The following is a 16,288-nucleotide window of genomic DNA, read 5'->3' as shown; positions in this document are numbered from 1 at the left end:
TGTGGGGGGCTGCCTTTTCCTTTGGGGAATTTCTCTGAGGCAAGGTAGGCTTATTTTTCTATCTTCAGGAATAGCTAGTTTCTCAGGCTGTGACGAGGCGCCTAGGTTCTGGTCAGGAGCGCTCCACGGCTACCTTTAGTGTGGTTTGATAGGATCAGGGATTGCGGTCTGCAGAGTTCCCACGTCTCAGAGCTCGTTCTTTATTTTTGGGTTATTGTCAGATCACTGTATGTGTTCTGACCTCCATGTCCATTGTGATTCTGAATTGCCTTTCATAACACTCAGCTCACAGTGTGTTTTACTTTTTGTGGTCCAGGTGTTGAGTCACCTACCAATCAAAACTTTTAAAATCAAGAACCATTCAGAGAAACATGGTTTGAAGAACTATCCGGGGACTATAAGAATAGGTATGACGGGTCTGACGGGTGACTTTTCTGCACTCCAGCAGATTTCTCCTATGTATGTATATACGAAGAAACTTGTCAATGAAGTTGAGCCGTTCACGGAGAAGCCAGCCAGGGAGTCGATAGACAAGTCTAGTTTTTCCCTATGGTCCCCGGTTGATTCTATAAACTATGATTTCTCTGAAATGCTGAAGCATTTCACAAAAAACCATAACTGGCTGCAATCGCTCAACCAAGCTTCGATTCATGATGCTTATGGTTTGGGAATCGTGAAGAGAGAAATTATTTTTTATACAAAATTTACTGGTAGAATTTCATTGTTTACCGCAACCAGAATTATTTGCCTTTAGGAGGAAGCCAGGTAGCAATCTCTTTTGGATCAGCAATGAGGCTCATATTGATTGGAACCCAATTTTCGGAAATCCAATATAACTTTACAGAATTTTTACCAACTGAACCGAAAGATGACTCTAGGACTGATATATATTTTTTTCTCTTTTTATTCTTATAGCTGGAAATGATCATTAACTTTAAACCATTTGCTGCAGATCCTATTCTTAAGTTGTGGAGCCTGCTTTATACTAATATTAGCTCTCCGAACAAGCATTCTGGAATTATTTAATTGTAGCGAGAGAAGCCAGCTGTATTTGTAAATAAATTATAGCAATTATAAAATAATCATATGTACGGGAAAGTAAAAAGTGCAGCTAAAACTGGAACATAGAAAAAGTTGGAATGTGTTCAATGAATATCAAATCTATAGAAATGTGGTAACCACCAATCATGGAATGGGCGAGATGTGGACGTCTTCTTAAGGTGGTCCGTACCTCATAAGTTTTATAGTATCTGGCTCTGTTATTCTTTTATTAACTATAAAAATGGTTGTGGAAAAAAACAGGAGAAATTCAGGAGTCTTACAAATTCAGAAGATGGATAAAGTCACTTTATTTTCAGAAGAAAAAAAAAATCTTAAAAAATCTTTTAAAAATCGAGCACATGGAGCATGGGAAAGAAACATATGCTTCAAGCATGTAGTATGATCTTAGTCATAGAAAACATATACTTTATTAAAAAATGGGTTGAGTTGAAGTTTCAGATGCTCTCCCCATACTCCACTACATTGATTATATAATCACAGGCAGTGACTGAGCTAAACAACTAATATCGATAAATCTATCATCTCTCTCTGTATCTCCATATGTATCTATTATCTATCTGTAATCTATTTCCATATATATCCATCCGGCCATCTTTCTATCCCATATCTATCTATCTATTTATCTATCTATCTATCTATCTATCTATCTATCTATCCCATATCTTTGATCCAATATCTCCATCTCGCCATCATTTATCTAATATCTATCTATCTTATATCTATCCAATATCAATCAATCTTATATGTATACTTGTCCGAAACGCGCGTCGGGGTGTGTGCCATTCATACACAGCCGACCAGGTAATACTGTACACCTTTTGTATACCCTTCCCTTGCTTTGGACTTGGTATCTCACCAAGTTCAGGCTAATGCCATGGGTATCATGTGGCTACTACACTTGAGCACTAAATCTCTTTATATGTGGAACTCCTCCTAGCATGACCACCTTGTTCTGTGTCACTATTACTTCAGTTATAATATAACACTTTAACACTTTATGTTTAATTGTTTATTTATTGCCCCTTAGCCATTTGCTCTGACATTTGCATATTATACCCTCCCTGTTGTATATTTTTTGCCTGGTCTTTTCTATTTTAAATCGTAACTACTTTGGTTTTTATTAATGTATTTATGACATATGACTCATATTATGTATCCGTGCTGTTTGTATAGACAGGTCTAATAGACCTGACAGAATAACAAATCTGCAGGTGGTTGGGCATTTAGGAAATAGCGACCACAATATTGTGCAGTTTCACCTGTCTTTCACTAGGGGGACTTGTCAGGGAGTCACAAAAACATTGAACTTTAGGAAGGCAAAGTTTGAACAGCTTAGAGATGCCCTTAATCTGGTAGACTGGGACAATATCCTCAGAAATGAGAATACAGATAATAAATGGGAAATGTTTAAGAACATCCTAAATAGGCAGTGTAAGCGGTTTATACCTTGTGGGAATAAAAGGACTAGAAATAGGAAAAACCCAATGTGGCTAAACAAAGAAGTAAGACAGGCAATTAACAGTAAGAAGAAAGCATTTGCACTACTAAAGCAGGATGGCACCATTGAAGCTCTAAAAAACTATAGGGAGAAAAATACTTTATCTAAAAAACTAATTAAAGCTGCCAAAAAGGAAACAGAGAAGCACATTGCTAAGGAGAGTAAAACTAATCCCAAACTGTTCTTCAACTATATCAATAGTAAAAGAATAAAAACTGAAAATGTAGGCCCCTTAAAAAATAGTGAGGAAAGAATGGTTGTAGATGACGAGGAAAAAGCGAACATATTAAACACCTTCTTCTCCACGGTATTCACGGTGGAAAATGAAATGCTAGGTGAAATCCCAAGAAACAATGAAAACCCTATGTTAAGGGTCACCAATCTAACCCAAGAAGAGGTGCGAAACCGGCTAAATAAGATTAAAATAGATAAACCTCCGGGTCCGGATGGCATACACCCACGAGTACTAAGAGAACTAAGTAATGTAATAGATAAACCATTATTTCTTATTTTTAGTGACTCTATAGCGACAGGGTCTGTTCCGCAGGACTGGCGCATAGCAAATGTGGTGCCAATATTCAAAAAGGGCTCTAAAAGTGAACCTGGAAATTATAGGCCAGTAAGTCTAACCTCTATTGTTGGTAAAATATTTGAAGGGTTTCTGAGGGATGTTATTCTGGATTATCTCAATGAGAATAACTGTTTAACTCCATATCAGCATGGGTTTATGAGAAATCGCTCCTGTCAAACCAATCTAATCAGTTTTTATGAAGAGGTAAGCTATAGGCTGGGCCACGGTGAGTCATTGGACGTGGTATATCTCGATTTTTCCAAAGCGTTTGATACCGTGCCGCACAAGAGGTTGCTACACAAAATGAGAATGCTTGGTCTAGGGGAAAATGTGTGTAAATGGGTTAGTAACTGGCTTAGTGATAGAAAGCAGAGGGTGGTTATAAATGGTATAGTCTCTAACTGGGTCGCTGTGACCAGTGGGGTACCGCAGGGGTCAGTATTGGGACCTGTTCTCTTCAACATATTCATTAATGATCTGGTAGAAGGTTTACACAGTAAAATATCGATATTTGCAGATGATACAAAACTATGTAAAGCAGTTAATACAAGAGAAGATAGTATTCTGCTACAGATGGATCTGGATAAGTTGGAAACTTGGGCTGAAAGGTGGCAGATGAGGTTTAACAATGATAAATGTAAGGTTATACACATGGGAAGAGGGAATCAATATCACCATTACACACTGAACGGGAAACCACTGGGTAAATCTGACAGGGAGAAGGACTTGGGGATCCTAGTTAATGATAAACTTACCTGGAGCAGCCAGTGCCAGGCAGCAGCTGCCAAGGCAAACAGGATCATGGGGTGCATTAAAAGAGGTCTGGATACACATGATGAGAGCATTATACTGCCTCTGTACAAATCCCTAGTTAGACCGCACATGGAGTACTGTGTCCAGTTTTGGGCACCGGTGCTCAGGAAGGATATAATGGAACTAGAGAGAGTACAAAGGAGGGCAACAAAATTAATAAAGGGGATGGGAGAACTACAATACCCAGATAGATTAGCGAAATTAGGATTATTTAGTCTAGAAAAAAGACGACTGAGGGGCGATCTAATAACCATGTATAAGTTTATAAGGGGACAATACAAATATCTCGCTGAGGATCTGTTTATACCAAGGAAGGTGACGGGCACAAGGGGGCATTCTTTGCGTCTGGAGGAGAGAAGGTTTTTCCACCAACATAGAAGAGGATTCTTTACTGTTAGGGCAGTGAGAATCTGGAATTGCTTGCCTGAGGAGGTGGTGATGGCGAACTCAGTCGAGGGGTTCAAGAGAGGCCTGGATGTCTTCCTGGAGCAGAACAATATTGTATCATACAATTATTAGGTTCTGTAGAAGGACGTAGATCTGGGTATTTATTATGATGGAATATAGGCTGAACTGGATGGACAAATGTCTTTTTTCGGCCTTACTAACTATGTTACTATGTTACTATGTTACTATGTATGTACTAGGCACCCCTTAGTTAGTCATGCCACCGCTTCACCATGTCTCTTTAATAAAGGTGTTTTAATGTAAAAATCTCTTGTTTCACCTATCCTTTATTTGCATACACCCCTTGACCTCTATTCGGTAATTTTTCTTTTGGGTTCACTATTTGATCCGAATGGTCTGCCATTCTTCCTTGTGCACATATATATCACTATTCACAATGCTTATTTAGATATAGAATAATTAGTTGATGTATATGCATTGCTTTGGTTCAGAATTTTGTTTCATATTTAGCCCATGCAGCGACATTTAGCCCCAGAATAACAGATCCCTTTTCAACTTTGACGAGCTCCACATGCTAAAATCCCAATGTGCTTTAAAAAAAAAAATATTTTGAAAGGTGAAAGATTGTTGCTTATGCAGAAAAACAAAAAATCATTTTTTTTGTCTAATGATAAACTTTAACAAAACAGTAACAAATAAAATCTAATAGTACATTCAAAATGATGGTGACATGCAGAATGGAATAAAATACAATTTTGGAAGAATATCAAAATATAAAATAATTGTTTTTAGTAATACCTCTAATTAGTCCTTTTTCCTGTAGAGTTTTCAAAGAGGGACGACGAATTATGAACTTCTTGAGTCTGGTTTTCACACGGTTTCTGTCAGATGTGTCTGAAGCGCTATAGTTTAATTTGAAAACTGGAAAATAATAGAACTAAATTTATTAGAAAAAGTCTTTACAGATGTGTTTACTACAGATTAGCTTATTTTACTGCCTATGATATGTAACCTCTTTGTTTTTATTACTAATTTTTCTGAATATAATATAGTGATCTATAATTCTTCAGCATTGAGATAAAAAAAAAAAATCATGAAAATCATCAAGATCCACTGCTGGCAACACCTGTGTAATCACCACTGAAAGACCAACCTAGATGTGCTCGATGGGATGCAAATCAAGAGACTCTACAGGCCATGGTAGCACATTTGCACCATGCAATATACCAACAGTTGTACGAGCAACATGCAGGATGAGATTGTTGTGTTAAAAAATGGCTCCTGCGAAAGTTTGGAAAAATGGCCATAGCTCTGGATCCACAACCAAATCATTGTAACACCAAGCTGTTGGTGTACTTGGAATGAAGACTAGAGGGGTCCTGCTACTGTACATTATACCACCCCACACCATAATTCCAGGATTAGGACTGGTATGACATTCCCCTGTGAAGGCACCTTCATGGGCATGTCAGATTTTAAGCATGATTAGTATTGATCCATTCGGTGCAAGTAAAATTGGACATTACATACTGAGCCCAAGATATGCAGATGTGTATACACAAACCATCAAAAGAGTTTGCATGACACTGGGCTACAAGACAGATATGCACTAAGAAGAGCTCCTTCAACTGCACATCACCACTTTCAAAGGCCATCATGATACATAACAAGATGGCAATGAAGGTTAGAATGGAGGTCTGTGCTCTTCAGTGAGGAGTCCCGGTTTTGTCTTGGATGCAATGATAATCGGAGATTGGTTTGGAGACCCCATGGCCAATGCCATGATGAGGCTTTCATGACTTGCCTCTCATCGGGCAGATTTCGGGCTTCCAGTACCTCAGCTAACCTGTCTGCCTGTGACTTCCAGGATCTCAGCTACCTGTATGCCTATTGCTTCCAGTATCTCAGCTTCCTGTCTGCCTATGGCTTCCAATACCTCAGTTAACCTTTCTGTCTGCAGCTTCCAGTACCTCTGCTTCCTGTCTGCGGATTTCAGTATCTCTGTTAGATTTTTGTTGCATGCCTCACCTGTGACCACCTCCTAGATCTTGGGTTTTGAGAATCTCTTTACCAGGTGAGCCTAAAACTAGTGTAAAAACACCATTAGATATCTGATGGTAAACTGTCGATGGCTATCCTCCCAACAGATGATTTAAGAGTTGGGAGACCCTGAATCACATCAAATGGTGATAGTTTTGCAGACTTTAATCTACTATATATCTTAAGCCTTTGAGTATTGCCTTAGAGAGTCCTTTAGGTCGTGAGAGCCCCAGTACATACAATGACAACCATTGATAAAAATAGATAGTTTAAGATTTCATTAGCTTGTTTTAAGAACTCTGATTTAAGAAGAGGTTGACCAAACATGACATGTCCTTAAAGATATTTTTTCAAGCCTAAGCCAGAAGACAACTTTTCATGGAGGTGTATGAGCTGGCATTACTTCTAGTGAACATTGTTATGGGATTCTAGGGATCTCCTACCTCTTTAACCCAAACCAATGTTACCTTTGGACTTAGCAAAGACATGTGGGAAGATTTTTTTAAAATAAAAACTCTTTTAGCTATCTCACTTTATTTAAAAAAAAAGTTTCAATTAGTGCTTTTCTTCCAAAACTTTGAGCAATGATCCAAAGTTCCTTCTATTCTCCAAGTTTTATTAATTTATATTTTAGGCTCGTGATGGCCAGAATGAAAAGGAAGATATTTATTTAACATGTTTATTCCAATGTAGGTCAGGTACATATTGTTTTTATGAAAGCACCATTAAAAAAAAAAAAATCAAGCGGCATGACTATTTCCTGCACTTACCAAAGTTAAAAACCTAACCTAAAGTTAACTCGTTCGTTTCCTGAGAGACAGAATAAAACGGACAGTTATCTTTACCAAGCTAATTTTAATTTACATTAGCCAATTATTTCTCGAGTATCTTGGGGATGTTTGGATTTCCAGCCTTGAAAGTATGACTTTATAATCCAAACTTCTAACACACTTTGTGCCTCATTGATATCGAGGGAGCTAAACTTGCCAAATTGTTCATTTAAAGTAAATAAAAGATAGCCAATTAAGGAAAGTAAAATATAAACACATGCCCATGATAATAAGAGGATACTGAGCCTGTCGTTTTACTACTGAATTTAATAGAACGCTTCTCTTTTTCCCACAACACCAGCTGACCTCACGAATACTTTCATGAACTTGTAATCATCACATGAAAAAAAAAAAACGATGCCTCTGCTGAAAAATGCATTAACCAAATAATCTATTCCTTTACAAAAACACCCTTCACGCTAATTCGACCGCTTGGTCAAAGGCAACACTTTCTATAATTCCAGTGGAGACAACTCATCTAGAGTGCATACCCCAAGAGGGCCTTATATTTATAGCTAGATTATAATAAGGCAAGCAGTTACTTAAATAATTTAACCCTTGATGCTGTATTCTTTTTCAATACTTTTTGGTGCTTTACGATTAATTTGTAGTTAAAGGGAACCTGTCACCTGAATTTGGCGGGACTGGTTTCCGGTCATATGGGCGTAGTTTTCAGGTGTTTGATTCACCCTTTCCTTACCCGCTGGCTGCAGGCTGGCCGCAATATTGGATTGAAGTTCATTCTCTGTCCTCCGTAGTACATGCCTGTGCAAGGCAATCTTTTCCCGATATAATGCTGCATTAAGGTTGATTATGGGCCCATAAGATGCTCCATAGAAAAATTTGCCCCATATGCTGCTGCTGTGATTAAAAAAACACCGGCACTTGCGATATTCACCTGTCCCCTTTCCAACACTCTGTCTTTCGTCTCTCTGAAGTGACTGTTCAGGCAGAGGGCAGCGCGCACACTAAACACATCATCACGCCCTCGGACCTGAACGTCACAGCCAGAGGACGCGGAAGACGGAGCGGCGCGTGGCGGTGGAAAGGGGAGACAGGTGAATATGGCATGGCTCACCTCCCACGTTATACTCACCCTCCCAGCGCGGTCTCTGCTTCTCCGATGCGATGGCGCCAGCAACTTGTTCCTGTGTTCAGCGGTCACTGGTACTGCTCATTAAAGTAATGAATATGCGGCTCCATCCCTCTGGGAGTGGAGTCGTGTCCATATTCATTAATGAGCGGTACCACGTGACCGCTGAACACAGGAAGAGCTGCGGGCACTGGTGAAGCAGGGACGTGCAGAGATGCGCTGGGAACAGGTGAGTATGATGGACAGCTGCCGCTCCGCTATAAATCGAGAGGGGCACATTCAGCCTAAAAAAAATAAGCTGCGAATCTCAGCTTATACTCGAGTTTATACGGTAAGTTGATTCCCCATAAGTGTATGTGCACATGTTAACTAATTCCTGCAGATACTTCTGCATCAAAGACGTGTCTCTTTGCATAAAAAAGTTAGCATTTTTCCCCCACATTTTGCATGTGCTTTTCAAAATACTGCAAAAATGCTGAAAGAACTCACATGCTTCAGATTTGTAACCGCTTCAAATCTTCAAGGAAAAAATAATCTGTGTGTGAATGAGACTTCAGAAATCTCAGGCTTTTAGTAAAGTGCTGCATTTTCCCATCAAAAACGCATCAAAGCAACGCGAGAAAAATGTGGCAAAAATGTGACGTTTGTACATGCCCTAAAAAAGTAAAATTGCAATCTCACAACTATAGTTCCCTGTAAGTCAATGTCCGATACTTCAAGAAGCCTTGCAGAATGACGCCGGACTGGGGCTGAGCTGCAGTACTACAAACAACCAGCAGAGAGACGTGGCGCTGTTTTCAATAACAATCTTGGAAGACTACATTCATTCACATGTAGCGGAAATGTGAATTATTGTGGTCGGAATTACAGATGCAAAATTACCGTAGCTTTGTATTACCGAAATGTATCGCCTGCGGAAAAAAATCCACGTGCAGATTTTGCAAAGAATTTGTCGCAGAATGTTTGGTGATGATGGTTTTATGTTCATCCTGTGCTCTAATGGGCTTAAATATATTCGAGAGAATATAAAAAATGGTTAGGATGAAATAAAATCTGCTCTATCGTCTGTCATCTGAAATACACATCTATTCCCAGGGGCGAATAAAGTCTTCATATGAAACCCTTGGGTCGGAATTGCCTTTATATTCAATCAATAAGAAGAAATGGGCAATAATTAACTGCTTCCTATTACCTTTATCTATTCACCTTAATGGAATCAATAGTGTAAAACAAGCGGCTGCTCAACAGTAGTGGAAATCATTGTAAGCGGGAAAAAAAAAAGAGAAAAATGGCCAGAGACACTATACATCTTTTTATGTTAATTCTGGAAATGTGAGCAAGTTTCTTATTAGAAAAACCACATTATTCAATATCAAAATGAACGCGAGGTGGGCTCATCAGCCGCGCTTATTCAAGATCTCAGGGGAAAATTCAGACCTTCCTCTGACTTTTATTTCGCTCTCGATATATAAAAAAAAACATTTGTATATAATCCCATGGGGTTACCTATAATTAATTCCTGCCAGGGTACATTTGAGTACTTTTAACATGTGTTGAAAGCATTGGTTTTTGGAAGAACTATCCATTAACGACTTTCTGAACTGTAACAATGGTTATTGACAGAGCTTGTCAGACTAAAGTACTATTGATTTTTTCACATCATGTGTATAGCAAAACCAATTTCTTTCAAGTGCTTCATCCTAACTGAAATACATTATAACAGGCTTCCTATCAGTTTATCATAACCAAAGTCATAGAATAGGATGCATTACAGAAAAGGATTAACGTTAATGAATCAAAAAGTTCAAAGCTCCAGCTACTTTATGTGTGTAGGAATCTGCTTCCCGGTAATATCTATTGGTGGGATCCCTATTCTGGGTCCATCGCAATCTCATATTTTATCTAGGGTGGAGATACGATAGCAGATGTACTAATATAATGGAAACATTACCACCAAAGATCACCAAAAAGAATAGAAAATTGTGTTAAAGAACAACGCGTTTCGGCTGTAACCAGCCACCTGGCAGACAACTGAAGAAGGCTGGATACAGCTGAAACGCGTTGTGTTGTAAAATAAAATTGGCTCTTATTTTATTTTATTCTTCTGCCATTTTTTTGGTCATTTTTCAATTCGATTATATCTGCTATATTGGGAGCACCCTTCACTTTACACACTGCCAGAAGTTCCTAGGAGGAATTTCCATCAGCACACCAGGTCGGTTGCACCTATTCAATTTATTTCATACATTTTTAGGAGTTGTGCCCAAATATGGCTCCATAGAATAAAACGGGGAAGAGTGGTACTCATAAGCACGACTGATAGCACTCGTCCGAGTTATACTGCCGTCTAGACAAGCCCTATAACACAACATCTTTGGTGTCCCAGTGGCAGGAAGGACAAAGGAGAATTAAAGTGTCTAGCCAGATATTGTGAATTCTGTTGTCAAGCTCCCTCCTGTGGTCAGGAATGGTACTTCGGCTAGTTCTGTCCATGAACTTCCTTTGGTGGCGGTGAGTGGTGCTGCTGCTTCTGAGTTTCCTTTCACAGGTGACGAGGCTAATTCGTTGACTGGCAGCTCTATTTAACTCCACTTAGTTCATTGCTCCATGCCACCTGTCAATGTTTCAGTATTGGTCTAGTCCGCTCCAGGATCTTGCTGGTGACCTGTCTACTCTATCAGAAGCTAAGTTCCTGCTTGAATTTTACTGTTTGCTATTTTCCTGTCCAGCTTGCTATTTGATTTTTGTCCTGCTTGCTGGAAGCTCTGGGACGCCGAGGGGGCGCCTTCGCCCCGTGAGTCGGTGCGGAGGTCTTGCACCCTCGGCATGGTTTTTTGTAGGGTTTTGTGTTGACCGCAAAGTTACCTTTCCTATCCTCTCTCTGTTCAGTAAGTCGGGCCTCTCTTTGCTAAATCTATTTCATCTCTGTGTTTGTGATTTTCATCTTGTTTCACAGTCAATATATGTGGGGGGCTGCCTTTTCCTTTGGGGAATTTTCTCTGAGGCAAGGTAGGCTTTGTTTTCCTCCTTTAGGGCTAGCTAGTTCTTAGGCTGTGCCGAGTTGCATAGGGAGCGTTAGGCGCAATCCACAGCTATTTCTAGTGTTTGCGATAGGATTAGGGATTGCGGTCAGCAGAGTTTCCACTTCCCAGAGCTTGTCCTGTATTTTTGTCACTATCAGGTTTTTTCTGTGTGCTCTTAACCACCAGGTCCATTGTTGTCCTAACCACCAGGTCATAACAGCCAGAACAACAATATTGACCTATTCTTAGGATAGGTCATCAATATCAGGTCAGTAGGGGTCCGACACCTAACACTCCCACCAATCTGCTGTGGCAAAGTCCTATGGCTGTTGGAAGTACAAGGCGTGTAGAGTAGGAACACCAAAACTTCACGCACTGTGTAGTGGCTGTTCTCAAGCACTGCAGAACAACTCCTATTGAAGTGAATGGAAGCTAGGCTGCAGTACCGGAGAACGACCACTACACTGTGTACAGAGCTGTGGATTCCCGACGCACTTCCATTGGCACCTGGTGGCAAAATGGTTAATCGGTGCTGAGATTGAACGTTAAAACATAAGGGAAGTAGCACTCAGCCAAGCATTAATTTTTCTAAGACTGAAAATGGAATTAATAGACTTTCTATAAGTCCATCATCAGTCTTCTAAAATAGCTCCGCTCAGTCGAGAGCTTCTACCCTTTCTTTTTAGTGATACTGGGGGTCTCAGCCCAAGCCCACCATGATTCAAAACTTCTGTCAAGACATGTAAAAAGTTTTCTGGAATTGCAATTAGTCTATTAGCAAATGCATACATTGTTATCTTGGAACTCTATAGTTATAGAGAAGCAATCAAGACCAGAAAACGTCAACACCGGTGGCTCATTCACACTTCAAATGAACCTTCCAAGATCCTATCCCAATATGTAGCAAATGTAATAATAATATTAGCAAATACCTACAATTAGAAATGTAGTATTGTTCTCCCGATTAGCTATGTCACTCACCCCATGTACAGGGCATTACAGTAGCTTAGGTATCCTTGGTTATGGTGGTTCATGTGGTGCCAGTTAGTTGCTAGTGGTTATAAACATGGATACCTAAGCTACTGCAACGCTCTGCACATGGGGTAAGTGACATAGCCAATCAAAAGAACTGTACTACATTTCTAAATGGAGGTATTTGCTAATATTATTATTATTATTATTATTACTACACCTACTACATATTGGGATAGGATATTGGAGATGGGAATGCACCTAAAAGATCCCAGAATAAATTGAATAATAAACATTGGCTGAACTTGACAATTTCAAGGGGACTAAGCAACAGCCGATAGGGAAGGTTCAAGCTTTTCTGACCTAATTATAGGGGAAACAAGGATTGGGAAATGTTTCAATTCAGCTTGACCAATCCTATTTTCTCATGAGTGATAAGTAGCTGATGGAAACACCGGACATGGACTTATTCCTTTCTCCCCATTGACAATTTTTTCTCCCTCAAATGAGCATTGTACCGATAGCTAGCCAAGATAAATGACCTCCTTTAAGTTCATGTACTTTTTTTGATCTGGAAAGAGGACTAAGACAATTCTTCTACCAGTTACCACTCACTCCAATATTTCTTTCTGCCTTTTTATGCCCCATGCCAACAAAGAATGGTCTAAAATGTAATCACTTGATATGTGGAATTATATATACATTTTTTAATTACTTTTCAGATAGTTTTTTATTTTAATGTTATTGAATCCCAACATATCGCAGATACGGAACGTTTTTAGGAAAAATGTAACTGCTTCATGCAACTATTTCCCGGCATATGTGTACGACATTACATTCTACTTGTAGCAAGTCACCCCCCATCTATTATTTATATTAACTGTGTGTATCATGTTTCTGTAAGTAGATTCCATATTTGATTTATATTATCTTCTGTAAATTTCCCTCATCATAGTATAGATCAAAGTAAATTGACGATAAATTGGTATCGTATGCTTTATCCAAAGTTGAGCCTGCTATGAAAAAGTCCTATCTTTATTTTTGCAGTAACAGGATCCCTATATCCAAAAATGTTCAATTAAAAATTTTACATGAAACAACTTTATTAAAAAAAACAAAAAGACATTTTTTAAAGTTTATAAAATTATCTAAAAAATTAGGACTGTCCCAAGAAAATTCAGACAGATGGGAGCATCGAACAGACTTTAGAAACATTACATAATTTATCCAAACAGATGGGATCGTTCTTGTGATGTCATTACAGACACAGATGGATAGGGTCATGTGATGTCATTGAGTTTTTATTATTTTTGTGTTTTATTTTTTTTTCTGTGTGGAAGTGATCTTGCCGTTGTTATCTGAGAAGTGCGATAGATATCTTTTCTATTGTGTAAGCTGCAAGTTCCTGGGGAAAGACAGACGAGCTCCACTGGAGACTAAACACAAAAAATGAGACATTAATTCTTTGTACGGGCTAATAATTTTACTGTAATGCGACAACCTAATGGTTTAAGTGGCCGGTATTGTCATTATCACTGTGACGCATTGGACACCTGCAACCTTATTGATATTAACCTGGTGAACTAATGAAATCAATTGAAGAACCTTGCCTGGAATGTGTCTCAGAGCCAGTTCTCTACAGACTTATCTACGCTAATACAGCGGAGACTTATATATTTTCTAAAAAAGCAACATTTTCTAGGAAATTGGACAATATGGTTGTATATGAAAATCATAAAGAAATGCATCAATTATGGAAATAGTCGATCTTTCTTTAATTACTTTTGTGATATCTGCTGGTTTAGTGCAACTATACTTCTATTTATGGGGCAGGATGGAGAACCACACTGCAGGAGCAGCTACAGACTCCAGTTCAAGAGAATTTGAGTCATGCTTCCTTAATAGTGGTGCTGTGACTCTAGTCACTACTCACGGACAAGCTGAGGTCATAAGCCAAGAGGGTATGTCATAGACAAAGGGGTGAGAAAAGGCGTAGTCAGGTCACAGTCCGGGATCAGAATTCCAAGAAGGTAGTGGATCATAGCAAAAGGGTTAGACAAATGGAAGTTCAAGCCAAATCCAAGGTCGAGCAGCCAAGATCAAAATACAAGACTAGGAGCACAGAGCAAACATACACCTCTTGAGCAAAGCTACATTTGGCAACAATCTGAGGCAGAGAGCTGGCTAAATAGTCCGGTAATTATTCTAAACAAGAGACAAATGAATGAAGCCGTGGCACACCCTAGTCCTGATTGGACTACTAAGGCTACGTTCACATTTGCGCCTTTGGGCGCAGCATCACCGACGCATACCGACGCATGCGTCATGCGCCCCTATGTTTAACATGGGGGGCAAATGGATATGCGCCGGTATGCGTTGTACTGCGTTTTACAATGCATGCGTCATATAGACACACAGACAGGGCGCAGAGGACGCTACTTATAGCGTTTTTCCTGTGCCGAAATTCCTGCTCTGTGCTTTCATATGACAACGCATGCGTCGCAAAACGCAGCGTTGTGCACATGCTTTGTTGGTTGCGTCACGTCGCCGATGCTGCACCCAACAACGCAAATGTGAACGTAGCCTAACTTGTCACTCAAAATACTGACAGCTCAGCACGCCCCAGCATCTAATTGCATAGGCTGACCTGTCAATCACCATAATGACAGCTCAGCAAGCCACTGGATTGGACAGCAGAACTGTTATTCACTGTGCCCTGACACACTGACAGAAGGAAATGAGACATGTGCTCACAGAGTTTTTTGGGAGGAGGTCAAAAATGACAAATTTTCTGGTGGAAACTGCTTTAAATACATGCTCCTTCTATGGGGAGTTTTTGAAGGCATTTTTCATTTTCTGAGGCAGTGTTGAGTTTTTGAAGCATTTTGGAAGATTTGTTTTCCCTTAAGCGTCATCTGCCGACATCTGATTGGACAGTGCCTAGTTTGGAGCAGATTCCATCAGGAGCAGATGTACTAGTTTGGGATGGTGTACAGCTTCAGATAACAGTTGCCAAAAAGGATATCTGTGATGAGCAATTTCAGTCGAGCTAATAATTGTAGAGCACCGAATGATGTCAGTGATTGGGGCCTTACTTTGGAATTTTCTGCTCTACATGCAGCAGGAGTTTTTCCATGGGATTTCACAAAGCTTTAGAGCTAGATTCATCATTTGCATTTTTTTCAAGTCACTTATCTTTTTTGGTCTTGTGGTATCCATTGACAATTTTTTAACACCAAATTCTTCAAAATGTCACATGCAGTTCATGAAATAGAAAAATGCTCTTTATTTTTTGTCTTTAAACTTATTTGTGACTTTTTAGCACAAACATTCCCATGTACCACTAAAATTTCACAAAATTTGGCAAAAAAAATCAAAACTACATAAAAATTACTCCGATGGGGAACTGGAGTACATTTGTGGCAAAATTTTTGGCTTTTTCAAAAGTCACAATTTGTGAATCAGACACAAATATCTGGAAAACAAAAAAGCCCACAATAACGAACACAAAAAAAAAATCAAACACAGGTAAAATTGTCTTTATAAAAGGTGCAGATTAAAAATAATTTTGGACAAATCAAAAACAGGAAAAACACTGGAAACTAGAAAAGAAAACAAAACTACAAATGCAGTAATGAACTGAGTCTATAGTTTACAGTTTTATGTAAAACTTTGACACTTTCCAGGTTGGAAGAATAAACTTTCCTGGTATCTTAGCTATATTTTACTAATTTAGAAAAAAATATGCTCAGTGTTTGGGTTTACAATTGGAGATTTCCTTTGTACAGACTCCATGGGGAAAACATGCATTTCCAACTCCCAGAATACACATTACAACAAAAATTAAGAACTGAGTTATTGTAAGAAAACTATGAGCTCAAAACAGGCTTCAAAAGTCAGGTTTCTATTTAGGAGTGTTTAAAGAAATCTTTAGTCTTCACCCTTTAGCATCTCAACAGGGGTCTGAATTTTGTTACA

At 39.1% G+C, this 16,288-nt stretch overlaps 1 protein-coding gene across 1 annotated transcript in view; it reads right to left on the bottom strand.

Annotated features, from left to right (window-relative positions):
* The window catches only part of ARHGAP15 (Rho GTPase activating protein 15), a 696,217-nt gene that overhangs the window by 254,765 nt on the left and 425,164 nt on the right, over window positions 1-16,288 (bottom strand). The window contains exon 10 of the mRNA XM_069732881.1: window positions 5,151-5,273. Coding sequence (XP_069588982.1) covers window positions 5,151-5,273 — 123 coding nt within the window. The remainder of the gene's footprint in view (window positions 1-5,150; window positions 5,274-16,288) is intronic.

The sequence above is a fragment of the Ranitomeya imitator genome, chromosome 7, assembly GCF_032444005.1.
Source record: "Ranitomeya imitator isolate aRanImi1 chromosome 7, aRanImi1.pri, whole genome shotgun sequence".
NCBI classification, from domain to species: Eukaryota; Metazoa; Chordata; class Amphibia; order Anura; family Dendrobatidae; genus Ranitomeya; species Ranitomeya imitator.
This window is presented reverse-complemented; position numbering and strand designations above follow the sequence as displayed.